This window comes from Canis aureus, chromosome 14 (assembly GCF_053574225.1).
Source record: "Canis aureus isolate CA01 chromosome 14, VMU_Caureus_v.1.0, whole genome shotgun sequence".
NCBI lineage: Eukaryota > Metazoa > Chordata > Mammalia > Carnivora > Canidae > Canis > Canis aureus.
In genome coordinates this window covers 24,538,651-24,565,033 of record NC_135624.1, presented here as the reverse complement: position 1 = coordinate 24,565,033, position 26,383 = coordinate 24,538,651, and the positions used below count along the sequence as shown (strand labels likewise).

Sequence of the window (26,383 nt, the reverse complement as noted above, 5' to 3'; positions counted from 1 at the left end):
TAACTATATTTTTCTATGCTCTTCCACTTTCTTCCATCAGCATTTATGACCGTGTTTTACAGGGTACCTGAAATAGAGTAAGAATTTAAATGAATCCTGCTGAATGAATAATTAACAGGAGGTACTAAAATTGGCAGTGACTGACTTGTTAAATAAGATATGTATCAAACGGATCTGCTCACCTGTTTCCATACAAGTCAAGAACATAGATATTTCCTTGATGGTCTCCAGCAATTAAGCAATCACCCGAACTATCAAAAGCCACATTCAAAAATCGCAAGACTTTCGGAAGGTAATCAGAAGTGCTGTGAATGATGTTCACTATAATTCTGTCAAAAACAAACAAACAAACAATATATGTAATTCTAAGCCAAGCATTACTTACGAAAGATATAGCATACATCACTTATTTTGAAGTTTCCTGCCTACCTGTTCCCCCTTTTCTGCTATTCTCCTAGAAGCAATTGTACAGTGATTTCCAAAAGCAGATCAGGTTATTCATTATCAAAGTGGCTACTGTTCATATGTTCAACAAATACTTGAAAATTCACTATGTGTCACACACTGAACATGCTGGGGCCTAACAGTAACCGATGGACACAGGCCCTTGCCCTCTTCGAGCTTTCAGTTTAGTGGGGAAGACAAATATGAAAAAAATAAGTGCACATATGAACAGAAAGTGACAGACAATAACAAGATATAAGAGAATGTATTTTTTATTGAGTTAGTCAAACTGTTACATGAAGCCATAAAGACATGCTAAAAACAATGATGTAATTAGTGAAAAGTAGTTTCATGTAAATCATAAGCCACCACATGCAAGAATAATTTCAATTCAGTATCTTAATTTTAAGGTATCTTAATGAGATTTTGTAGTATAAAGTGTTCCAAAGTGAATTAAGCGTACACGAGTTTTATTTTCTACAGTTGTCTAAAGTTAATATTTTTTGAGAAGATCTTGCACCATGTATCTGTTAAAAGAAGCCTGTTATAAAACTCGCAGCAGAGAATAACTAATTTCTTAAAATAATTTATGTGTGCCTATTCAGGTAACAAAGAGCAGAATAATTTCTCTCCCCTTTTTAAAGATTTTATTTATTCATGAGAGACATGGAGAGAGAGAGAGAGAGACAGAGACATAAGCAGGCTCCCTGCAGGGAGCCCAATGTGGGACTCGATCCCGGGTCTCCAGGATCATGCCCTGAGCTGAAGGCAGACGTTCAAATGCTGAGCCACCCAGGCATCCTATTTTCTTCAGTTTAAACATAAGGTTGTTCATTGGGGGAAATAGCAAATTTCTTACAATACTTATTTTTATCAGGTCCCTGACAAAGATTCTTTGCTTGACCAAACTTTAGTCTGGCTCCTGTACCTTCTGAGGCACTTCTCCATCTGTGCACTTCCTTGTAAAACCTAGTTTTAGCAAGAACCCTGCTCAGTCCGTCTGTTTAATTAGAACCCCGGACCTTCAGGACCTGATCATCCTTGATAACTGAGCAGTTTCTCATTCTCAACCATCTCCCAGCTGACATCTAATCAAGCTGGCCTGTCTTCAGCAAGAATCTCTTTAGGCTGGTTTACCCAAAGTTCCTTTATCCTAGTAACTTTCTATCCACTGACTCCCACCCTGCCTTTTGGCTTGATATTCCCAGTTGCCCAGGCTCTATTCAGACCCGAGCCCAGTTCTATACCGAGGTCTCCTTTCCTCTATTGCAATAGAGGAAGAAAATCTGTTTTTACCACTTTAACTACTGTCCAGCTCTGGTTTTCCTCTGACATCCCCAAAGGGGAGAGGGGGAGAATATATATATTGAAAAGAGTAATAACATCAAAATGTTCCCCAGCAATTAAAATCAGACAGAGCCAATGACTTTTCCCTCTGCTCTTGTTTCTATAACATTTATTATGTATTCGGATTACAACATTACATGATCATTGTTCAAAATAAGGAAAATATGGAAAAACACTAGTAAATAAAACTGATTATAACCCTACCATCTGGATATATAATCACAATTAATAGCAACATTCTGCCCTTTTCATATAACACACACATACTAGCATTTATTTTAGAACAACTGCCTTTTCAACTGCTCATGAGTTGCCTGATGGTTCCTCAATTCTTAAACATAATTTAAAAATCAAAAATTTACCAAACACCAAGATCCATGAAACATTGAGACATTTTTTAAAGTCTTTATATGCCCTAAGGCAACACTAGTCTGGCAGGCATGATTATTTTCACCTATAGTCTTAGTGATTAACTTGCCCTTCATAGAACTAGTTAATGGATATTTTCTTCAACTAACATCCAACTGACTCAGTCTGTGCCCCTGGTCTCTCTCAACACCATCACAGTGGATTCTGATGAACAAAAATAAAGCTATGTTTTAGTGGAAGCAAATTAACATTTGTGTAAAACTTGTGTCTTTACTTTTTTGAATCTTGCATGTATATCCAGATATTTTATGATAGCAAGAAATAGAATTACTGTGGGTTAGCAATAACCTTTTTCTTTTTTTAAAAGATTTTATTTATTTATTCATGAGAGACAGAGTGAGAGGCAGAGACATAGGCAGAGGGAGAAGCAGGCTCCTTGCAGGAAGCCCGATGCGGGACTTGATCCTGGGACTCTAGGATCATGCCCTGCGCTGAAGGCAGAGGCTCAACTGCTGAGCCACCCAGGCATCTGGGTAGTAACTTTCAGAATATTTAGAAAACATCAGACGTAGAAGTAGTGTTTACATAAACTCCAAGTTTGGAAATGAAAATGTCTACTGAAGAATCCCTACTCTAAACAAAAAAATTTTTTTCAATGGAATTGGTGGGACAGCAACAAGGCTAGGGGGCTGTCAGCAAGCAGAAATCAAACAAGCTGTCAGTACAACGTCTGGAACCAGGCTTCCAGCAAGCATAGCTGGCAGTTGAAGTCTGTTGATTTGTTGAGCAGCAATCAAAGGATCAAGAGAAAAGATACTAGGAGAAGAAACATGAATCCAAGTGATGCAGCAAAGGCCATGAAATCCTAGTAAATTAAAATCAATAGGATCAATCTGTGTGCAGCAATTGGAACCAAGATGTCACCACTTGGGACAAAGGCTTCCATTAAAGTCTTGAGTGGCTAAGACTCAAATAGAGGTCAGGTACCTGACCAGAATGAAAACCAGAATGAAAAGAACCTGGGGAGGAGAGGTGGGAACAGGAAACGTACAGAGGACTTCCAGGGCAGTAAAAATACTTTCTAGGATACTGCAATGGTGGATACAGGTCATTATACAATTGCCCAAACCCATAAAACATACAACACCAAAAGGGAATCCTAGTATAAACTGTGGACTTCCAGTGATAATGATAATATGTCAATGCAGACTCCTTAATTGCAATAAATATACCTTTCTGATGGGAGATTTTGATAATGGGGAGGCTATGCATGTGTGAGTGCAGCGGGTATATGGGAAATCTCTGTCCCTTCCTCTGAATTTGCCTGTGAACCTAAAACAGTTCTTTAAGAAAAAAAAAAAAAAAAGTCTATCTAAAAAACAAACACAATTAGCAGCAGCAGCAGCAGCAGCACAGTCCTTACTAGGCCACCTTGACCGTGGCCGAACCCCCCTGTCGTCACCGTCATACACACAACCCTGTAAACTCCAAAAACCCGGAAGTTTGTGGTGTTTCACAGCTGCCCCCCGCCCCCCGAGCTTAGAAGCTTGGCACAGAGTCAGTGCTCAACAAACAGTTGACGGGTGGGTGCACGCCCGTCTGAATGCAGGTGTCCGAGGATTTAAGGAGGTTAAGCTGCAGCATTCGGGAGCGGTGGGCGTGCACCGCTGCCCTTCCCCTGCACGTTCCTCCAGTTCCTTTCCAGCTGCAACCCCTAACGCTTACTGAGCATCTGCTGCGCGCCAGGAACGCTTCGGGGCTGCCACGGTGACCCAGGCGGGCTCAGCCCGGGCACCACGGTCTCGCGCCCCCGCCCCCACGACCTGGGCCAGCCGAGCACCGACTCGGACCACCTGCCTTGCAAGAGGTCATCGGGGGCAGGGGCGGGGCAGAGCCCGAAGCCCCACCCGGGCCCCCGCACCCCTTCCCCAGGCCCTCGCCGGCCCCCAGGCCCCCCTCAGCCGCCGCCTTTACCCGTCCCGAGCGGCCGGGGACGGCTTGCGGTGCCACAGCTTGCCGCTCTCCCTGTTGCCTAGGTCCGTGCTCTGCATCGCGAAGCCCCGCCGCCGCCGCCGCCGCCGCCGCGCGAGGCACAACCGACCCGGGCGCCTTCCCGGCAGGCCCCGCGCTCCCCGCCCGGGAAATTTAATCTCCCGACCCGGGAAACTTGAGCTCCCGGCTCCGGCCCGGGCGTCCGGGATCCCGGCGACCCGACCAACCGCGCGGGGGACGCCGACCTTTCTATTCGCAGCCAATAGGGAGGAAGTTTTGCTTCCCAACTCCGCCCAGGCGACCCCTGCAGCTCGGGATAATGGAACCGGCCAACGACCTCTCTTAGGCTCCGCCCCTTGGGGGCGGTCCATCCCCTACCCCCCGGGGCCCAAAGCCTTCTGGGAATCGTAGTTTCCTGCGGGTGGCACAGAGCCACGTGCTTGAGAATTCTGCGCTGCTGCCCCCCCGCCGCCCCACCGCGGGGTTTTAGGCTCCCCATGGAGGCAATAAAAGTGGTTTTCTCCTGTGGCCCCTGCATTCTTTTCTACATTGCCTTTAGGGACTCAGGGATTGTGGAGACAACTAGTAGAGGGACCCAAATGCACTGAGAATTGAAGGGGGTTCCTTTTACAGAGCTTAAAAGAACTCCTATAGAGTCCATTCTTCTTGTCCTTATCACCATTGTGATTGGTTTTTCAACTGTAATCTAACAAAAGGCGCCAGTATCATGGTGTCCAGTCCACCAGGCATGGACTAGTGAACGTCAACAACCAGTTGCATTGACATCAGAGTTCCTTTTTGTAAAAATTCACTTAACTTAGCACTTCCTTCGGGCCTAGGAGGTATCAAGCATTCTTCTAAGTGTTTGACGATTACCTCATTTAATCCTCATAGAAAATCTACAATGTTGGTAGTACTATTATTTTCATTTTGGGGGCTTTGTGAGGTAGTATATTGGTTTCCTAAGGCTGCAGTAATGAATGATCACAACTTGGTAAGAAAGAAGAAAAAGAAAAGAAAGGAAAGAAGAAAGAAAGTTATTCTCTCATAGTTCTGGAGGTCAGAGTCAGAAATCAAGGTGTTGGCAGAGCGGCTCCTTCCAGAGCCTCTAGGGAAGATTCCATTTCTTGCCTTTTCCAGCTTCTGGTGGCTTCCTTGACTTGGGACCACATCATTCCCTTCCATCCCCCCATTCTCTGCCTCCATCTTCACCTTGCCTTCTCTTTCCCACCTTTGTCTCAAATCTCTCTTGCTTTTCTCTTATAAGAACACCTGTCATTGGATTTAGGGCCTGCCTGGGTAATCCGGGATGATCTCCTCATTCTAAGATTCTTAACTTAATTACACCTGCAAAGACTGTTTTTCTAAAGCAGGTAACATTCACATGTTCTGGGAATTAGATCATGGGTGTATATTTTGGGGGAGCCACTGTTCAACCTACTACAGGTAGGTACGTCTTTTATCCCCGTTTTGCAGACAAGGAATTGAGTTAATAGGAGAGCTGCGATTAGATTTTTAGTCTTTTCATGCTTGGTCCCCGTGTTTTTCTACAACAGCAAAATGAGTTTTTTCAAACTTATGTGGCCATGATATTTGAAAAGCTCAAAGTCTACCGAAAAAAGCAAAACTCTCACAAAAATTTACCAATGCAGAGCTTAAAACTTGTTATATTGTTGCCAAGGGTGACTCTGAGAGACCACACAACTTTCAATAACCTCTTGTAGAATAGACCATCACATTCTTCATTTTTATTTATTGGATTTGAGATGATAACAAATTGTGTGTATGAACGTTTGCGTTATTAGTCAGGAAGCTTAGGGTGTTAAGCATATGGGCGTCTAACTTGAAACAGGTTATTTCTCACATTTCTATCCCATGCTGGTAACCAAGCAACATTTTTATCAGTAGTAGAGACAAACGTGCTGAATGATTTCCTGAACCATTTTGGCTTAACCTGCCTGCAGTTCAGCTTATATGGGCTATCACAGCCCATATGACTATCCTATTCAATTTCAGGTATGTGACAAAAGGTTTCCATATTACAGATCTTCTGGATTCCACTTTGCACTTATCTTTAGATTGAGTTGGGCCAGATCTGAAGGTCATGCTGGCAATTGAAGAGACATGCACCCGCGGCTGCCAGCCTTCTATTTGTTCTAATTTCCTAGAGTTATCCAAGTTGGTAGACCATTTGCTACTTTCTTCCTGAATCATTACTCAGTCAATAACTGATGCATCCTATAAATATACTTTTTCAGCCTACCTGAGGTGTAATTGATTTTCAATAAGCCACACATATTTAAATTGTATTTTATGACTTGACATAAATATACTCTTGTGAAACCATCATCATAATCAAGGTAATGAAAATACCCATCGCCCCTAGAAGCTTCCTCTTGCTTGTTTGCAGTTCATTCTCTTTCTATATCCCCACCCCATCTTGCCCACAGGTAATCACTAATGTTTTCTGTCTCTTAGTTAATATTTTGTAGACATTTATATAAATAGATCCTGGGCAGCCCATGTGGCTCAGCGGTTTGGTGCCTACCTCTGGCCCAGGGCCTGATCCTGGAGACCTGGGATCAAGTCCCACGTCGGGCTCCCTGCATGGAGCCTGCTTCTCTCTTTGCCTGTGTCTCTGCCTCTCTCTCTCTCTCTCTCTCTCTCTCTCTGTCTCTGTGTGTGTGTGTGTGTGTGTGTCTCCCATGAATAAATGGGTAAAGTCTGAAAAAAAATTTAAAAAATTATTTCCAAAAAATAAATAAATAAATAAATAATAAATAGTTTCTAAACTATGTACGCTTTTTTTTTTTCTTTTGGCCTGGCTACTTTCATTCAGCATAATTATTTTGAGAATCAACTCTGTTGTTGGGTATATCGACAGTTCACATGTTCTTATTGTTGAGTGGTATTCCATGGTATTGATATACCACTGTGAATGGATCCATTCACCTTTGATGAACATTTGGATTGTTTCCAGTTTGGGGCTATTACAAATAGAGCTGTTATGAACATTCCTATACAAGTCTTTGTGTAAATACCAAAACTGTTTTCAGTTCTGGTGATTAAATTCTTTGAAGTTGAATGGCTGGGCCATATATGGTAGGTATATACTTAGCTTTTTAAGGAAGTATCAAATGTTTTCAAAGTAGTTGTGCCAGGGGTGCCTAGGTGTCTCAGTCGGTTAAGCATCTGCCTTCCGCTCAGGTCACATGGTCTTGGGGTCCTGGAATAGAGCCTGGTGTAGGTCTCCTTGCTCAGCCAGGAGCCTTCTTCTCTCTCTCCCTTTTCCTACCCTCACTCATGCTCTCTCTGTCTCTCAAATAAGTAAATAAAGAAAATCTTTTTTTTTTTTTTTTAAAGTAATCGTGCCATTGAATATCCCCACCAACAGTGTAGGATGGTTCCAGGTGCTCCAAATCTGTGATGAGTGTTTGTAATCACAGCCATACTAGGAATGTTGTGGTACTTCATGGTGATTTTAATTTCCCTTTCCAGAATGAATGTTCAGCATCTTTTCATGTGATTATTTGCTTTCTGCATATAACTTTGGTGAAGTATCTGTTCAAATGTTTTATCCAAAGTTTAATTGGGCTGTTTTTTTCTTATTGAGTTTTGAGAGAGCTATATATTCTAGATATAAGCCCTTTATCATATATGTGCTTTGCATATATTTTCTCCGAGTTTCTGGCTTGTTTTTTCATTTTATTAACAATATCTTTCAATGAGGAGATGATATTAATGTTGATGCAGATCAACCCAACAGTGTTTTCTTTCTATTTTTTTTAAATGATTTTATTTATTTATTCATGAGAGACACACACACAGAGAGGCAGAGACACAGAGGGAGAGGGAGAAGCAGGCTCCACGCAGGGAGCCTGACGTGGGACTTGATCCAGGCTCTCCAGGATCACACCCCGGGGTTCAGGCGGCGCTACACCGCTGCGCCACCGGGGCTGCCCCCAACAGTGTTTTCTTTTATGAATTGGGTTTTTGGTGTCATATCTAAGAAATCTTTACCTAACCCAAGATCACAAAGATTTCCTCTTTGTGAAATGTTCCTGTTTTCTTCTTTGTATGTTTTTCAAATACATCTCAGAGGAATGGAAAGTTATGTGTATCCAAGGGATTTTTGGGTTTTTCTTTGAAAAGTCCTTTCTCTTTGCCCTCTTGCTTACCCTACTTCTGCCTTCTTCTTTTTTTTTTTTTCAAAAATTTCACTTATTTATTCATGAGAGACACACAGAGAGAAGCAGAAACACAGGCAGAGGGAGAAGCAGACTCCCCGCAGGGAGCCCAATGCAGGACCCCATCCCAGCACCCCAGGATCACATTCTGAGCCAAAGGCAGATGCTCAACCACTGAGCCACCCAGGTACTCCTGCTGGATGCCTTATTTTTTGCTGTGTTAATATATAATCTGGAGAGAGAAGAAGCACTCCCACTTTGTCTACTTTGCTAAAGGGTATTTAGTGGATATTTGGATTACTCAACATCTGAAAACTCTGTTTGGGAAAAATCCCAAGATATTTAGGAGGTAAAGGGCAGCTATTGCTTGGCACTCAGTTGTCTAAACCTAGGCCAGTCAAGGAGTGAGCAAGCAAATCAAACCAGTATGGTAACTAAAAATACAATTCAAATATTTCCTGTAGTCTCTCAAAGAGCACCGAGTAGAAAACAATTAAAAACCTTTAGCAAATTTCTTCAAATACCCTTTCTTACCTCATTAAGGGAGGCCGGACTAAGTTATGCACAGTAACAACTCCCAAACTCAGACGGCTTAAAACAATTTACCAGTGTGTTTAGCCCATCTTAGTCTCTAGGGGAACACAGCTGTTGGGAGTTGCCATTTCAAAAGTGTTTGGTTGCTGTCGGACAAAGAGAGTTCTAGGGGGTCTCATGCCAGCAATTCAATGCTCTAGCCCAGAAATGTCACTGTAACTTTTACTCCCAACTCATTACCAGAACTGTAGCTCCATCCAAACATGAGGGGCCCTGAAGTGCAATCCTACTAAATTAGTTATCTGTAGCTGCAACATTGCTGTGAAAAAACAATCACCAAAATTCTGTGCCATTCAACCATGAGCATTTATTGTTCATGCATCTGGGATCAGCCAGGCTGTTACTGCAGCATAAAGTAATCCATCCTGACTAATAGAATAATTTTGTCCCCACTTAACACACAAGGAAACAAGGTTTGGAGTGCTTATTTACTTGTCTAAGGTCATGTAACTATTGAGGCGAGATTAAAATGTTGGGGGGCCGGGCTGGCTCAGTCATGCAATTCTTGATCTCGGAGTTGTGAGTTTGAGGCCTACATTGGGTGTAGAGATTACTAAAAAATGATAATAATAATAAACGTAAAATAAAATAAAACAAATGTAGACCTGTCTGGCTCCATTATCTTACTCTGCTTTTCCTGCACCAGATTGGTATGGTTCTGAATTCTTCCAAAAGACCTATTGCCTGGACCAGAAAATAATTTATTGCTAGCCTGGGATAAAAATCTCTGGGAACTTTTTTTTTTTTCTGGGAACTTTTATAACAAGATTCTGTTTTATCTCCTTGGGAAAAGGGTTTATTTGCACATTAAAAGGAGTGTTGGTAAACAAAGATGTTAAGAGGACTTAAAAAAAAATAAAGCACTGAGGAAGTGGGTTTGGGGGAGGGTATGGTAGGAAGGTATGAGTGGATAATTTTGCCTAAATGTCCTGTTACACACACTTCTGGGAAATGCTCCTAGCCCACTCCTTACTGGTCATATGATTGGCTCAGGTGTGGGGCCTGACTCAGCTGAGCCAAAAAGAGCTCTTTTTCAGGATTTTTTAAAAAAGATTTTATTTATTTATTCATGAGAGAGAAGGGGGAGAGAGGCGCAGAAACAGGCAGCCAGAGAAGCAGGCTCCCTGCAAGGAGCCTGATGAGGGACTCCATCCCAGGACCCTGGGATCATGACCTGAGCCAAAGGCAGTCACTCAACCACTGAGCCACCCAGGTACCCTTTCTGGATTTTTAAAGTTGAGACCAAGGATGGCAAGTCTCAGTTCCTCTCTGGTAACAAAGACTGAGAACTGCCAGAGGCAGTAGCTCCAACTTTTTGGTGATGGCCAGTCTGAGAGAGGGTAGCTGAAACTCCAGGGGAAAAAAAAAGAGAGAGAAATAGTAAAAGAAGATTCTGTTCTGGCAGCATTTATATTCTTGTTCTAATTGTTGCAGAAACTTACCTGGACTGCTGTCTACTATACACTGGTTATTTAAGCTAAAACATTGCTTTCTATTTCTAAAATAGATATAATTAGAAAAAAAGGATCAGAGAAGGTCTCAGGACGGTGATACATGAGCTGAGTCTGGAAAGATGAGCAAGGCAGAGAAGTTAGGAATGGAAACAGCATCTGCAGAAAGTCAGGGGCTTTTGTGAAACAACGTGGACCCTTCTAGAAACTAGAAATGCTTAGTGTAATTAAAGCCCAGGATACACAAGGAGTTATTATGCATGTAAAGAGTTTAGCATCTAGAAAACCCTCAATAATAATACCAGTAACAATTATTATTATTATGTGAGTGAATGGCAGAAGAGTGAGGATACATATAAAAGTCAGAATATAGAAGACCCAGACTTGGGATGCCTGGGTGGCTCAGCAGTTTAGCGCCTGCCTTCGGCCCAGGGAATGATCCTGGAGTTCTGGGATCGAGTCCCACATCGGGCTCCCTGCATGGAGCCTGCTTCTCCCTCTGCCTGTGTCTCTGCCTCTCTCTTTCTCTGTGTCTCTCATGAATAAATAAATAAAATCTTTAAAAAAAAAAAAAAGACCCAGACTTATCTTAAAAAAAAAAAAAAATAATAATCTAGGGCAGCCCGAGTGGCTCAGTGGTTTAGTGCCACCTTCAGCCCAGGGTGTGATCCTGGGGACCCGGGATTGAGCCCCACATCTATCCCTCTCTCTGTTTCTCGAATAAATAAATAAAATCTAAAAAAAAAAAAAAGACCCAGACTACCATTCTAAGGTGCTTGAATCTTCTTCTCAAAGATTCTAGGGAAACTCATGGTTTCTAGACACATCCCTTTGACTGTGTGAGAAAGATCACTTAAAATAGTTTGAGGCTTGAGACAGAAAGAGGGTGTGAGCTGTTCCACTTGAGGCAAAAGTGACAAAGGGGTCGATCAAGGCAGTCACCATAAAGGGAATCCAAACAGGCAACAATTAGATGACAAGGGTCCATTGACATATTGTGTAGGAAAGCTGACATTGCAAAGGAACGGGTTGCATTTCATCAGTGAAGCAGAAGTGTGTGTCATGCTGCTAACTGATGCAAACCCAGGCAGCAGTGTTTTCCATTTCCTAGGCGACTCAGCCGTTTGGCGTGGTCGGGAAAGAGGGGGATAAGGCAAAAGCCATGACAGGTGAACTATGACATTGTGCACCTCCCCCTCCCCCTTTTAACATGACTCAGAAGAGAGAAGGAAAATCAAAGAGACGTGCTCCAAGTTGCCTAAATAAATATTCATGGCTAGGTGTTCTCATAAAACATACATGAAAGCAACCAAGGGCGGTGTTTCTTGTGTAATCAAAAGGATTTGGCAACTACAGCTGGAACGGTAGGGTATCAAAGCAGAGAGCGAAATGTGATGTTGATTTTGACAGGCAGCAGGATCATTCCCAGGGACGATGAGAAACTGCTGACATAGACTGTGGTTTCTAAAAGGCCTCCTGCAGGCTAAAGGAAGGAGGAGACCTGAGAGAATTCCATGACCCAATGGGCAGTGGCTGCAAGCTTCCAGTCTTTACAGCCTTTCCACGTGGGCAGGAGGGGAGGAGGGGGTGCAGAATTCCTGGCCCCTATCATGCCCACAACTGTCCTAAGAAAGACAGCCTGTAACCACCTCCATCTTAGCCACAACTTCAATATATCCCACCTTACAGATGTGGCTTAATTTTATCATCCCTCTATTGTTGACAGTTGGGCTTTAAAAAATTATATTCAGGGACGCCTGGGTGGCTCAGCGGTTAAGCGCCTGCCTTTGGCTCAGGGCATGATCCTGGTATCCCAGGATCGAGTCCCACAGCAGGCTCCCTGTATGGGGCCTGCTTCTCCCTCTGCCTGTGTCTCTCATGAATAAATAAATAAAATTTTAAAAAATTTAAAAAATAAAAGTAAAAAATTATATTCAAATATATGGCAGGGAACTTAATATCTAAGTGTACTATTGTAGGCACTCGTCAAAGACCACGTGGAAAGGTTCTACTGGAAGCTAAAACTTTTAAATTATGCTCTGCTGGTGGTGGCCTATTCCAAAGGCCCCACCTGGGCAGAGGACAGTGGAGTCAGAGAGGGCTGAGAGTAAGTCCCACAGGACTGAACAACTAGTCTTGATTCACAGGCTCCTAATAACATTTGTGAGCTCAGAGGACAGGCTATCAATCAAGTGTGACAGGATGCCAGTAAACCGTGAGTAAAATATTTTTAATTGCTGTAAGGGAGGAAGGCAAACTGAGCAAAGCACTTACTGTGCATTAAAGTATTCTACGGCAGCGTGGCCTCCTTCCTCTAGTGCCCACTCCGGGCAGTGTGTGCCAAGAGGCCACAGAGCCCAGTGAGCATGATCAGCAAGAAATCCGCACCAAACAGACCGGGTTCTCCAGTCTCTTCTGATTTTATGTGGCCTTACCCAACAGTAAAAAACATCTTTCCCAGGTAATTTTTAATTTTTTAAAGAATTTTAAAAATTTATTATTATTTTTAAGATTGTATTTACTTATTCATAAGAGATAGAGGAAGAGGGAGGCAGAGACAGAACCAGAGGTGGAAGCAGGCTCCCAGGACCCTGGGATCATGACCTGAGCAGAAGGCAGACACTTAACTGACTGAGCCACCCAGGTGCTCCCAAGTAGGTTTTCTTTTTTTCTTTTTTTTCTTTTTTTTAATTTTGTTTATTTATTCATGAGAGTCACAGAGAGAGGCAGAAACATAGGCAGAGGGAGAAGTAGGCTCCATGCAGGGAGCCTAATGCGGGACTCCATCCCAGGACCCCAGGATCACAGCCTGAGCCTAAGGCAGATGCTCAACCACTGAGCATCCCAGAAGCCCTCCAAGTAAGTTTTTAAAAAGTTTTTTAGAGCAGTTTTAGGTTCACAGGAAGATTAAGAGAAAGCTATATAGATTTTCCCATATACCTCCCAGTCTCCCTCATTATCAACATCCCACACTTGCCCAGTCTCCCTTATTATCAACATCCCCACCAGAGTGACACCTCTGTTACAGTTGATTTTTTTTTTAAGATTTTATTTATTCATTCATGAGATACACAGAGAGAGGGAGAGAGGAGCAGAGACACAGGCAGAGGGAGAAGCAGGCTCCATGCAGGGAGCCCGACGTGGGACTCGATCCCGGGTCTCTAGGATCATACCCTGGGCCAAAGGCAGGCGCCAAACCGCTGAGCCACCCAGGGATCCCACAGTTGATTAACCTACATGGAAACATCATAATTTCCCAGAGCCACTGGTTTACATTATGGCTCATTCTTGGTGGTGTAGATTGTCTGGGTTTGGACATTATAACATCATACAGAGTATTTTCATTGTCCTAAAAATCCTCTGTGCTCCACCTATTCATCCCTCCCTTCTCCCCTTTACCCAAGAATTTTTGTTTTCATTAGGTTGATGGCTTTGAAAAATATTGCAAGCAACTTTGTGCAGGAGGAAAGAGTAAGATAAGATAGGGTATGTACAGCAGGATTGCCTCTTCACATACAGGCTTTAGAAGCATGTTGCTCTGCTTGTAGTGGCCTATTCCAAAGGCCTCCCCGGGCAGAAGGCTCTGGAGTTGGAGAATGCTGTGAAGATTTCCCATAGGACTGAACAATTTGAATTTTGCATTAAATTAAAACCTCTAACTCATGAATACTGCGAACTCAGAGTCATAATTTCACATATTCCACCCTGTTATCCCCATAAGTATATTGCCTGAGTCCATTGGCTCCATTGCTTACTAGTGCTCTAACCTTGGGCATAGGGTTTAACTTCTCCATGCCTTATTTCTTCTGCTGTAAAATCAAGGTTATAATAGGAGCAACCCCATAGAATTGTAAAGAGTTTATTTATTTATTTTTTGAATTATAAAGAGTTTAGAACAGCAATGACACACAGAAGTCCTGGGTGAAAGCTAGCTATTATTATTATTGCTATTATTATTTTTTGTATCTTTCTTTATTAAACCACCCAGAATGTTACAGACTTTGCTGATTATTATCCACAGACAAGAAACAGGCAACCACATCATGCTTTTCTCACTGGCAGTAGAACACACAGCAATTAGTTGGAGGGCTCCATGACCATTACTTAGCACTGTAGATATACATGAAACAATAATCTGGTAAAAACTTGCACATCCAGAAAATCCGTAGTGCTGCCTTCATCTGTATTCTCAAAGCATATGCTGCTAAGCTATGAAGGGAATTCATCATTTGCATGATGATCCCTTTTATTTCTCCTTAACACACACACACACACACACACATTCCTAAATATTGTAGTATTGCTATTATTTAAGCCCTTCTAAGGAGAGTACCGATGATGTACTGATAAATTCAACAACTGACTCTCTGGACAAAAAAAGAAAGAGCCCTGGTTTGTAGAATATAAATACTCCTACTATTCAGGACCAATTTCAAGCTAGCAATGTGATGTCATTGGAAAAATATAAGCATAGTAAGTACACTGTTACGTAGTATGTTCACTATACAGATAAAATGGACACAACCTCAAGAGCATTGAAATTGTAAAATGTGGTCTAAAAATTAAGAATGGGGGCACCTGGGTGGCTCATTTGGTTAAGCATCTGCCTTCGGCTCAGGTCATGATCCCAGAATCCTGGGATCAAGTCCACATCGGGCTCCCAGCTCAGTGGGGGAGCCTACTTCTCCCTCTCTTCTCCCTGCCTCTTTCCCTGCTTGTGCTCTCTCTCTTTCTCTCTCTGTGTCAAATAAATAAAATAAAATAAAATAAAATAAAATAAAATAAAATAAAATAAAATAAAATAAGATAAAATAAAATAATAAAAGATGTTTTTTCAAATCATCAAATGTTTCAATTATCTGTTGCTGTATAATAGATTACCTCGAAATTTGTTGGCTTAAACCAAAAGAGACTTCCTAAATTCCATAATTCTGTGAGTTAACCATGCTGAGCTAAACAGTTCCACTGCTTTTCAATGCTAAACATTCCATTCGCCGGGGTATAGCCATGGTCACTTCACTGATGGTTGCATTTGGCCAAAGCTCACCTGGGGCTGAAATATCTAAGATGGCTTCTCACCTACCAGTGCCTCTGATCACGTGGCCTCTCATCTTTTGTCAGTCTAGCTGGAGTTTCTTAACATGGCACTGGGTTCTAAGAAAGCAATGCTCCAGTAGGACAAGCCTGAATGTATAAAAGTCTAACAAGTCTCTGCTTGCACCATCATGCCTGCTGATGCCCCACTGGCTAAAGCAAGTCTAGGCTCAATATAGAAGGAAACTGCACACCTGCGTGAGATGTGTTTTGTTAGGGATTCCTTTTATTTTTTAAGATTTTATTTATTTGTTCATGAGAAATACAGAGAGAGAGGCAGAGACATAGGCAGAGGGAGAAGCAGGCTCCCCATGGAAGCCCAATGTGGGACTTGATCACGGGACTCCGGGATCATGACCTGAGCCAAAGGCAGATAGATGCTTAACCACTGAGCCACCCAGGCGTTCCTTGCTAGAGATTCTTAATGTGATGGTTGACCAAAGATGACATCAGGAAATCCCAAAGATGTATTCAGTAAGAGTACATATAGGAATAAATCATCATTTGAAGGGGGTTGGGAGAGTTGTCCTACTGTTTGTGGTGTCTGTGTGTGTGTGTGTGTGTGTGTGTGTATCTTGACATGGTAAGGGGGTTGCGAAAGAAGGAGGAATGGACAAGCATCACACGTAACTCAGTGATTTCTCCTTCTCCTCCCCCTCCTCCTCCTCCTTCTTTTTCTTCTTTAAAGATTATTTATTTGAGAGGGAAAGAGAGAGAGGGAGAGTATAAGTGGGGAAAAGGGGAGAGAGAGAAGCAGGCTCCCAGCTGAGCAGGGAGGCCAATGACTTGGAGTTCCATTCCAGGACCCAGGGATCATGACCTGAGCTAAAGACAGCTGCTTAACCAATTGAGCCACCCAGGCACCCCTAATTCATTGATTCTTAACCAAGAGTGACTGCCCCCAGATCCTCAGAGGACATTTGGCTATGTCTATAGATGCTTTTGATTGTCATAACTGAGAAGACGGGTGCTACTGTAATATGGCACCAGGGATGCTGCTAATCGTCGTACCATGCACAGGGAAGCCCTCACCAACAAACAACTGTTTGACCCAAAGTGTCAACTTTGGGAGCTGGGGCTGTGAAACCCTGCGTGTAACCTAACACACGCGCAAATTTGACTGGTTAGCATGTACTCTCTCTTGCCAACACACTTTTTCCTACTGTCTTTGACAGCACGTACAAGATATAAAAGCTTTCGGAGCTCTCTAAATGCATGTTCAGTCTACTTGGATTGGCTTCAAACAAATGTGACAGATGTCGCTTTTTTTGGCTCCAATGCTTGCCAGTCGAGCATATGCATGTTTGCACATTACATCTGCAATCAGCGATAACGTCCTGTGCCCCAAAGAGCTTGCACATCCAACTTTCACTGAAAAATCTTGAATTGCTTTTCCTCCAAGTCCTCTGGCTCGCAGGTGCTCTTGATATCTCTCTTTGCTTTTTCCAGGTAAGCCATTCTGTACCTTTGTCCTCTCTCTGCAAAGGAGATCCTCAATCACTAGTTCAGTAAATGTCAGTGTGGCTCCTATGTGGGCAAGGGCTGTTTTGGGCGCTGGGGAATGGCAGTGAACAAGCCAAAATTGCCCTTGCCTGGAACTTACGTTCTAGTTGAGAAGACAGTCAATGACTAAGAAAACAAATAAATTATATCATGTCAGGTAATGAAAAGGGGAAGACAAATTTAAGCAGGATAAAGGGATGAGCAGGAGGGGTGGGAGGTACCTGGATTAAGATGTTGGGGGAAGGCACTGCTGACAGGTATTGTCTGAGCAGGGAACTGGGCCCTGCTAGGAAGGAGACACAAAGACAGGTTTGCAACTGTGTATTCACTGTGCTGTGTAAGACATTTATATTGGCTTCCCAGGGCTGCTGTAACAAAGTATTGCAAACTGGGTGGCTTAAGATAGTGAAATTTATTCTCTCACAGTTCCAGGGGCTAGAAGTCTGAAAGCAAAGGATTGGCAGGATTGGTTCCTTCTAGGGACTCTGAGGAAGAGTCTGCTTCTCTCCTAGCTCCTGGTCCTGGTGGGCAATCCTTGGCTGATAGATGTGCCACTCTGATCGCTACCCTTATCTTCCCATGGCCTTCTCCCCCTACAATTTCCCTTTTTATAAGAATATCGCTATGGCTAATCCAATGGACTGGCTCACCCTCATCAAGTATGACCTCATTTAGACGTGGTTACATCTACATATAGTATTTTCAAATAATATCACATTCACAGGAACTGGAGGTTAGGATTTTAAGATATCTGTTTGGGGAACACGTTTCAGCTGATAATGTGATTGTTTAGGGTTATCACAATTTCTTAGTAGCACAACAGGAATTGAGGAAAAGGGTCAGGGCTGCTAGGCAGGCATCCAACAATGTATAAAATGCTCCTGCATCCTTTTGAACATTTCCAACATATCCTGTTAGTGAAAACCCTGTTTGTGATATATGAACTAGAACCTAATTCTGTTTTTCATGGAAACATAAAGAATATTTACAAGGATTTAATATACTCTAAATTGTCCTGGGATGCAGCTACTGTACTCATTGAGACAAGATCTTATTCTTTTTTGTTTTATTTTGTTTTAATTTAAATCTATTTGACATATAACATTGTGTAAATTTAAGGTTTATATATTACTGTTTCTAATGTATATGTATGTATTGTTTCCTCTCTCTTACATAAAAAATGGCATATTACATGTAAATAATTTGCAGTTTCCTATCTTTCCCTTGCTAAGGTATCCTGGAAATCACTCCATATGTATTCATAGAGATCTTTCTTATTCTTTGTTTACAGCTACTTATTATTCGAATGTGTGAGTGTACCGTAGTCTGCAACCTATCTCCTATATATGGGTACTTGGGGCCTTTCTAATATGTTGCAATTACAATAACACAATAAATAACCTTGTATCTGACTTTTGCACAAATTTTTTTTTGTACTCTTCCAGGTTTATGTTCAGGGTAAGTTATTAAAATTACCTTTGTTTTGTTAAAGGGTAAATGCATATGTTGTTTCTATTGTAATATGTGCCCTCTTTAGGGATTATACTATTTTTTTGCCAATCTCATTGGTGAAAAATAGTATCTCATCATGGTTGTAAGTTACATTTCTCTTACGGGAAAAGTTGAATATCTTTTAAAATGCTTTAGGGGAATATAATCTATTTTTTTGGCGAATTATCCCTGTATTCTGTTTGTTTTTCTACTGGGTTTTTGGTCTTTTTGCCCCCTCTCATTTTTTTTTAAAGATTTATTTATTTATGATAGACATAGAGAGAGAGAGAGGCAGAGACACAGGCAGAGGGAGAAGCAGGTTCCATGCCGGGAGCCCAATGCGGGACTCAATCCCGGGACTCCAGGATCGTGCCCTGGGCCAAAGGCAGGCGCTAAACCGCTGGGCCACCCAGGGATCCCCTGCCCCCTCTCATTTTTTAAAAGATTTTATTTTTAAGTAATCTCTACACCCAACATGGGGCTTGAAACTCATGATCTGGAGGTCAAGAGTCACATACTTTACCAACTGAGCCAGCCAAGTGTCCCTCCCCTAATTTTTTTTTTTTAAATAAGTTCTTCATATATTTGGGGATATTAGTCTTTTATCTGTGATAGATCTTGAAAATATTTTCTCTCAATTTGTCATTTACCTTTTGACTTGGTAATTTTTCTTGTCATGCAAATATATTTTCACAAAGCTCAATCTGTTCAGTCTGTTATTTTATTACATATGAATTTTGATATATTTTCTTTATTCAGAATTTTCCCAAAAGTTGTCTACTACCAATGCTAGGCTATGGTGGTGTTTGAGTTACAAATACAACGTGGGTATGTCTGCATTTGTCACTCTTTGCTCACAATACTAAGTCTAAATGCAAGCACCAGACTATTTCATTACATCTGCTAATGTAGCTATGCCTGAGCATTTACATATTAAAATGCATATCATAGTATAAATTAATTTTCTTGTATTTATAATTTATATGACAACTAGGCACTACATTTATTGAAACTAGTTTTAACTTGGGGGGCAAATAGTTGTTTTATTTTTATTTTTTAAATTTTATCTTATTATTATTTTTTTGCAAATAGTTGTTTTAAAAGAGGGCATTTGGAGGATGCCTGGGTGGCTCAGTGGTTGAGTGTGTGCCAGGGTCCTGGGATCAAGTTCCGCATCAGGCTCCCTCTGAGGAGCTGACATATTCTCCCTCTGCCTGTGTCTCTACCTTTCTCTCTGTGTCTCTCATGAATAAATAAATACAATCTTTAAAAAAAATTTTTTTTAAAGTAAAAGAGGGCATTTGGCCTGAGAGGGTTGAGCACCATTCCTCCGGGAGAAGGATGTTTCCAGTTGAGGGTCCAGCAAACGTGTGCTGCCTAGGCCTTTCCAGTGTAGGGAACTCAATGAAGCTGAATCGCTGTGACAAGGGGGAAAGTGGGAAGAATAAGTCACAGTAGTAGCCAAGATTCAGATCATCTAGTACCTTGAAGGTCATGGTAAGAACGTTCCATCACACTTAGAATAAAATTCAATGGAGCTTTGAGCAAGGGAGTGATAGGAGCTGATTTAGGCTCCTGTCTGAGAACAGACAGCACACTGGGAACAGACCAATCAGAAGTCGACTGGGGAAGCCCCAGAACTAAGTGATCCTAGGTAGGTAGGTTGGGACAGAGGGAGATGTTGCAAAGTGGTTGGATTGGGGATATACTTTGAAGGTGGAGAGGCCTGGGTTCACTTACGAAATGTATTCAGTCTTGTATGAAGAGTTATACAACCCAGTTTCCACCTCAAGGAGCTTATACCCTAGAGGAGGAGACTGCCACATAATTATAAAACAATGTGCTGAGGGCAATGGTGATTTGTGTGATGTTCTAGGGATAAGGAGAGGAGGAAGTGGGGGAGCATTAATCTAGGCAAGGGGATGCTAATGGGAAGTGGGTGAGGGAGTCAGGGACAATTTCTTTTTTTTTCTCAATATTTTATTTATTTGAGGGCGAGACAGAGAACATGAGTGAGGGGAAGGGCAGAGGGAGGAGAAGCAGACTCCCTGCTGAGCAGGGACCCCCCCCTCCCCACAATGTGGGGCTCGAATCCAGCACCCTGGGATCATGACCTGAGCTGAAGGCAGATGCCTAACCAATTGAGCCACCCAGGTGCCCCCAGGGACAATTTCTAAAATGAATAATTCATGCCTTCCACAAGTATTTCTTGAGCACCCACTATGTGCCAGGCCCACCTGTGGGCACTGAGGATACAGAAGTGAGCAAAACAAAGTTCCTATGCTTGTGGAACTCACAGCTAGAAGTCATAGACTAAGAGCTTCTTTTTTGGTGGAAGCAATCAATACTTGTTAGTGCATGTGGACATACTTCATTGGTGTTGTAAAACCATATATAGTCATAGGATTCTGGAAGGCCATTCCCTAGAGGCATCTCAAGTGTTTTCAGATGGAAAGGATGAATACCTACCATTTGTTTTGATGTGGGTGGAACTGGAAGGTATTATGCTGAGTGAAATAAGTCAGTTAAAGAAAGACAATCATCATATGGTCTCACTCATATGCAGAATAGAAGAAATAGTGAAAAGGACTCTAAGGGAAAGGAGGGAAACTGAGTGGAAAAATTAGAGAGGAAGACAGACTGTGAGACTCCTAACCCTGGGAAACAAATAAAGAGTTGCAGAAGGGGAGGAGAGGGGGGATGGGGTGACTGGATGATGGGCACTGAGGAGGGCACTTGATGGGATGAGCACTGGGTGTTATACTATATATTGGCAAATTGAATTCAAATAAAATATTAAAAAATAAAATAAAATCTTAAAAAATATCAGAATAAAATGCTTTATTGACTTTGTAATGCAAATGACTTTGTACATTTGGCCATGTTGGTCTTTGTGCTGTGAGGCCTCCATGGCAGTCCCACTACCTGAGGGACTCTTCCCTGAGGTATCTGCATTGCTTGCTCTTTTACCTCCTTGAGATCTTTACTCAAGTATCCCTTGAGATCATAGTGAGGCCTTCCTTGACCAACCCAAATCTCTTTGCTCTATTTTTTTTTTCCTGGAATTTATCAAGAGTTCATCCAGTATACCTCTCACTCTTACCCTTTTCAATTGTCTTTCTGTCTCCTCTAGAATGTAAGCTTTAAGAGGGCAGAGATACTCATCAGTTTGGTTTACTGCTATATCCACAATGCCTTGGAAGAGTACCTGGTGATATGGAAATGTTGGGGTTCAGAGGGAAGTTAAGAAAGAATTCTTGAGGTGCCTTTGCTGCATAAAGGATGGTTTTTTAAAGCACGAGGGAGAGGACCCTTGGGCAGGAAATCCTGCACTGGGATTGATGAGGAGCCTTTGGTAGGCTCCACCTTAATGAATAAAGTTAATGCCCTTATAAGAGAGACTCAAAAGAGTTCTGTCCCTTCTACTGTGGGAGGATGTGCTAAGAGGTCTGCAAAATGGAAGAGGACCCTCACCAGAACCTGACCTGGCTGGCACCGTGATTCTGAACTTCTAGCCTCCAGAACTGTGAGTTTGCTTATAAATCACCCAGAGAGTACCACCTTTGGTTTTAGATAGACCTGGGTTAAGTCTTATATTTGCACATGCTAGCAAGTGGCAAGTTACTTAACTTTTCTGAGGCTGTTTTTTCAATTATAAATAAAAATAAAAGTACCTCATAGGGTTGAAATGTTCTTGTGAAGACTTATTACGACCATTCCCATAGACTGTCAATTTATTAATACTCTACACATATTATTAATAAAAAAAGAAGCTAGCTATTGCAAGGCATCAGAAATAGGAAAGCTGTCAAAGGATTATGCTACACCACTAGTAGAATATTAGTCATTAGAATGATAATTATGAATATTAAAGGGATTTTTTCCCCAAATACTTCCTGCATAAACTCTGGTCCAGCCAGCCTGGTTTACTCATCTATAAAGCATCAAGTGCCTCCCATGTTCTGGTCCTTTGTGTTAGTTACTAGAATAAAACTAGTACTTATGGGATGTTTTGGAGCTTATAAAGGGCTTTTACATTTGTCACTGAAGTATTGCAGAATGGTTAAAAGATGGACTCAAGTCAGCCAGACCTGGATTGGAATCACCATTTACAGTTATGAGACCCTGGATGAGTTAGATGATGTCTATTTCTCAGTTTCTGTAACAATAATAATGATTCTGTACCTACCTATTGGGGGTTAGTGTGTCCATTAAGAGAGACAATGCATGGAAACCTCAAGTCCAGAGCTTGGTAAACAGCAAGCTCTCTATTCAGACAAACAACAACTTTGATATAGCGGCAGGTAATACTATTATTATTATTAGGGACTTGCCCACAGTCACACACCATTAGCAAAGGTCACACAATCAGAAAAGGACAGAGGCAGGACTGGAATCCAAATTCATTCCTTGACGGCATGTAGAAGGCTGACTTTATTTAGTAGACACACACATAGACATACACGCATGTGCACATCAAAATAACAAATGCAAAATGCTTTTTTTTTTATTTTTCAAAATGCTTTAAATGGTGTTTAGTAGCTGCCTTGCCCTCCTGCCCAGTGTGACAAAATCTTTAAAATTTCCCAGACTTATGACTAAAAATATAGGACTGGCTCTTCCAGACATGGGAGAGAGAAATTATAATTCTTGCCATAGCTTCACCTGCAAGATGGGGCTAATGAAATTGCCTACTAGTTAACGTAAGGATTAATTACATCTTTGCAATGTGCTTTGACTTTCTTGAAGAGGCCACTTATGTGGCAGACATCCATTAGGATGGTATTCCTCTGTGACTGTTGTGACAGAGGATATTTGAGTCATCAGCTCCCTGTCTGTCAGCATCACTCAGCAGTGCCAAGCTTCAGTGCTAGGCAATATTGTGCTCTTAATTATTGGTCTCCCTCCAGTTTTTTTTAAGTCCCTTTTTAAGAGAAACACTTGGAAATATACTTGAAGATAGCAGCAAAGACAGAGTTAAGGTAATCTTTTCTACCTCTCAATTTTTCTAAAGTTTTTGACATTGAACCTGTTCCTTTCTGCACGAACCTCCTTTCTACTTATTTTGAAAATTAATTTTAAAATACATAGTACATATAGTTGGGACATTTGAAAGACATAAAAGAATATGCAATAAAATATCTCCTTCCTACTCCTGTTTCCCAGCCTCTGAGTTTCCCTTCCCAGAGGTAACCACTGTTCCAAGCAAATGCTGTGTGATATTTGTGTGTGTGAGCCTTCTGTACAATACAATGACATCATGTGCACATTGAAATATAACTCTTGTATCTTGGTTGCTATGCTATTAGAAATCATTCCATTTTGGGGTGTTCGAAGTTATTGTTTTCCAATGAAGGTTGATAGGATTTGACCATATGGATAAGCCATAGGTTAGTCAGTTACTTATTGATGCATAATCAGCTATTTCCAATCTCCTGATATTTCATAGATTGTGGCAACGATTCTCTTTGTGCACTTAAAAAGAAGTTGGGAGTCTATCTGAAGCTTAAATTCCTAGAAATGCATTTCAATATTGCCAAATTGCTTGCCAGAGAGGCTGTACCAATGTATATTCTCATCAATAATTCATGAGAGTGCCTATTTCCCCCAGACATCCACAATTTTTCCTAGGACAGCCTAATCATTACCTGTATGTTTTATTTTTATTTATTTATTTTTCTGCATGCTTTAAATCATAACTCATGTTATGATAGTAACACAGGGACTTCCTTACAAGCTAAGCAATTAAATTCTAGAGCTCGCTGTTTGGGAGCATTGGGGAAGTCCTCTATTTAAGACAGCTAAGAATAAACTGTCTTCCCCCACCCTTCAGAATAGTTTATCACAATAAATAATGATTTTATAGAGAAAATAGAAAATCCTGAATGTCCATATAGTCTGATGGTTCTCAAAGAAGGGTCTGCAGATAACTTGGATCAGAATCACATTGTGGGAGGGTATAGGGTTTTGAAAATGCAGCTTTCTATTTCTAAAAGTGATACACTTTCATCCTAAAACATTTTGAAAAAGGAAGCAAAAATAGTAAGAATGTTGATGTTCCTTTAAGCATTAGACACGAATTTATCTCATTTGAATCTTCTCAACAGTCCAATGAATGGCGTACTAGTATTCTCCCTTATCTCATTTTACAGATGAAGAAATGGAGGCACATTTTACAACATGATATTGCTAACAAGTGGTGTAATCACAACCCAAACTTTAGTGTTTCTAAAAGCCTGAAGTCGAACTCCAGGGCATGCACTCTCTGAATTCTAGAGTGTGACCTACAAATAAATACTGCAAAATGGAGCGTGTGTTGTTTTGTTCTTGGTAGATACATATGTATATATGGCATCGGTACTTATGATTTCATCAGAGAAACCTTCCTTAGCTTTCCACCTAAGCTAGATAACCCATTTTCTCTTATTGTATCTTGGATACAGGGGGTAGTGGGTACAAGAAGACAGGTAGATGCAGAGAATGAATCTCAGGAAGGATCTCCAAATATTATGTTATTTATACAATGTTCTAGCTTTTTTTTTTAATTTTTATTTATTTATGATAGTCACAGAGAGAGACAGAGGCAGAGACACAGGCAGAGGGAGAAGCAGGCTCCATGCACCGGGACCCCGACGTGGGACTCAATCCCGGGTCTCCAGGATCACGCCCTGGGCCAAAGGCAGGCGCCAAACCACTGCGCCACCCAGGGATCCCAATGTTCTAGCTTTTTACTGGAGATCACAATGATCTTATAAGGTCGTACTAATCCGTAGGCCCACCAGCTTTGTATGAATGAAGAGTTCCCTCATATATTCACTATACTTGTTATCCATTAGGAGACAATAAATGTAGTATATTTTTATCAGGCTGTGGAATACTTAGTGCCTTTTTATTCTGTAAAAACTATTTTGGGGGGAGGGTGCACAACTCAGTGGTTGAGCGTCTGCCTTTGGCTCAGGGTGTGATCCCAGGGTCCCAGGATCGAGTCCCCCATTGGGCTCCCCTCAGGGGGCCTGCTTCTCCCCCTGCCTATGTCTCTGCCTCTTTCTGTCTCTCATGAGTAAATAAATAAAAATCTTAATTTTTTTTTGTTGTTAATAAACATCAGGGATGTTGTGCTGAGAACTGTTCTCTAAAATAATAAATACATTGTTGGACAGGCTTTGCTGTTCGAGATTTTATTGGTGTCGATGGAAAATCCCATTTTCAGTCTACGGCCTGAAAACTTCCAGCTAAAGCTTTGCACCTAGATTGAAAATCATGGGTCAAAATGACCCCTGTAGCCCAGGTCCTTCGGGTGAGGATGGGGGGCGGGGGGTGGGGTGAGAGAAGCTGGCTCAGCTCTCAGGCCACCTCATCCGAGAAGTCCTCCCTGACCATCCTCATCGAAGCAGTCATCTTTCCCCACACTCCTCCGCTCCCACCCCCTCGCTCTACCGCGTCGTCCTCTTTTACATTCCTTACTATTTTTTTAATTTTTTGTTTTTGTTTTCATTCCTTATTATTACTTTTTCCCACTCTCTGAAATGACCTTTTTCACTTATTTAGTAGTTGTCTATCCCCATTAGAATGTAAGCTCCAGGAGACAAGGTACCACGACAGCTCTGATAGTCGCAGGATCCCGGGTGTCTAGAACCTTGACTGGCACTTAGTAGGTCCTCAACAAACATCCGTCGAACGAAAGAGCAAAAGAGGAACTGCATACTTTACTTTCCTCCTCCCCATTTCAAACGCCGTCGGAGAAGACCCAGCGGGGTTACAACCCGGGCTTGAACTGTGCAGCAGGCGTTCAGCCCCGCGATTGGCTGGAGTATCTGCCGTTGCCCCTGGCAACCACTGTTTCCCACCAGTCGTGTCTCTCCGCCCCCGCCTGGCCCCGCCCCTTTTGGTCCCGCCCCCGGGCCGCCGCGG

At 41.9% G+C, this 26,383-nt stretch overlaps 1 protein-coding gene and 1 long non-coding RNA gene across 6 annotated transcripts in view; one reads left to right on the top strand and one right to left on the bottom strand.

Moving 5' to 3' along the window:
• The window catches only part of TBC1D31 (TBC1 domain family member 31), a 68,239-nt gene extending 63,889 nt beyond the window's left edge, over positions 1-4,350 (bottom strand). Inside the window, exons 1-2 of one of the 3 annotated variants that reach the window (XM_077847102.1) lie at positions 4,135-4,350; positions 183-329 (exon numbers count right to left, since the gene is read on the bottom strand). In XM_077847102.1, coding sequence (XP_077703228.1) covers positions 183-329; positions 4,135-4,211 — 224 coding nt within the window. In that variant the 5' untranslated portion in view covers positions 4,212-4,350. Of the gene's footprint in view, positions 1-4; positions 68-182; positions 330-4,134 lie in introns of those variants that run through there. The other 2 variants (XM_077847104.1, XM_077847103.1) reach the window with 2 other exon arrangements.
• The window catches only part of LOC144283260 (uncharacterized), a 38,871-nt gene extending 14,090 nt beyond the window's left edge, over positions 1-24,781 (top strand). For 2 of the 3 annotated variants that reach the window (XR_013351715.1, XR_013351713.1), the window contains 2 exons: positions 16,654-16,927; positions 18,273-18,412. This is a non-coding gene — a long non-coding RNA (uncharacterized LOC144283260). Of the gene's footprint in view, positions 1-16,653; positions 16,928-18,272; positions 18,413-24,624 lie in introns of those variants that run through there. The other variant, XR_013351714.1, reaches the window with a different exon arrangement.
• The last annotated feature ends 1,602 nt before the right edge of the window (positions 24,782-26,383 follow it).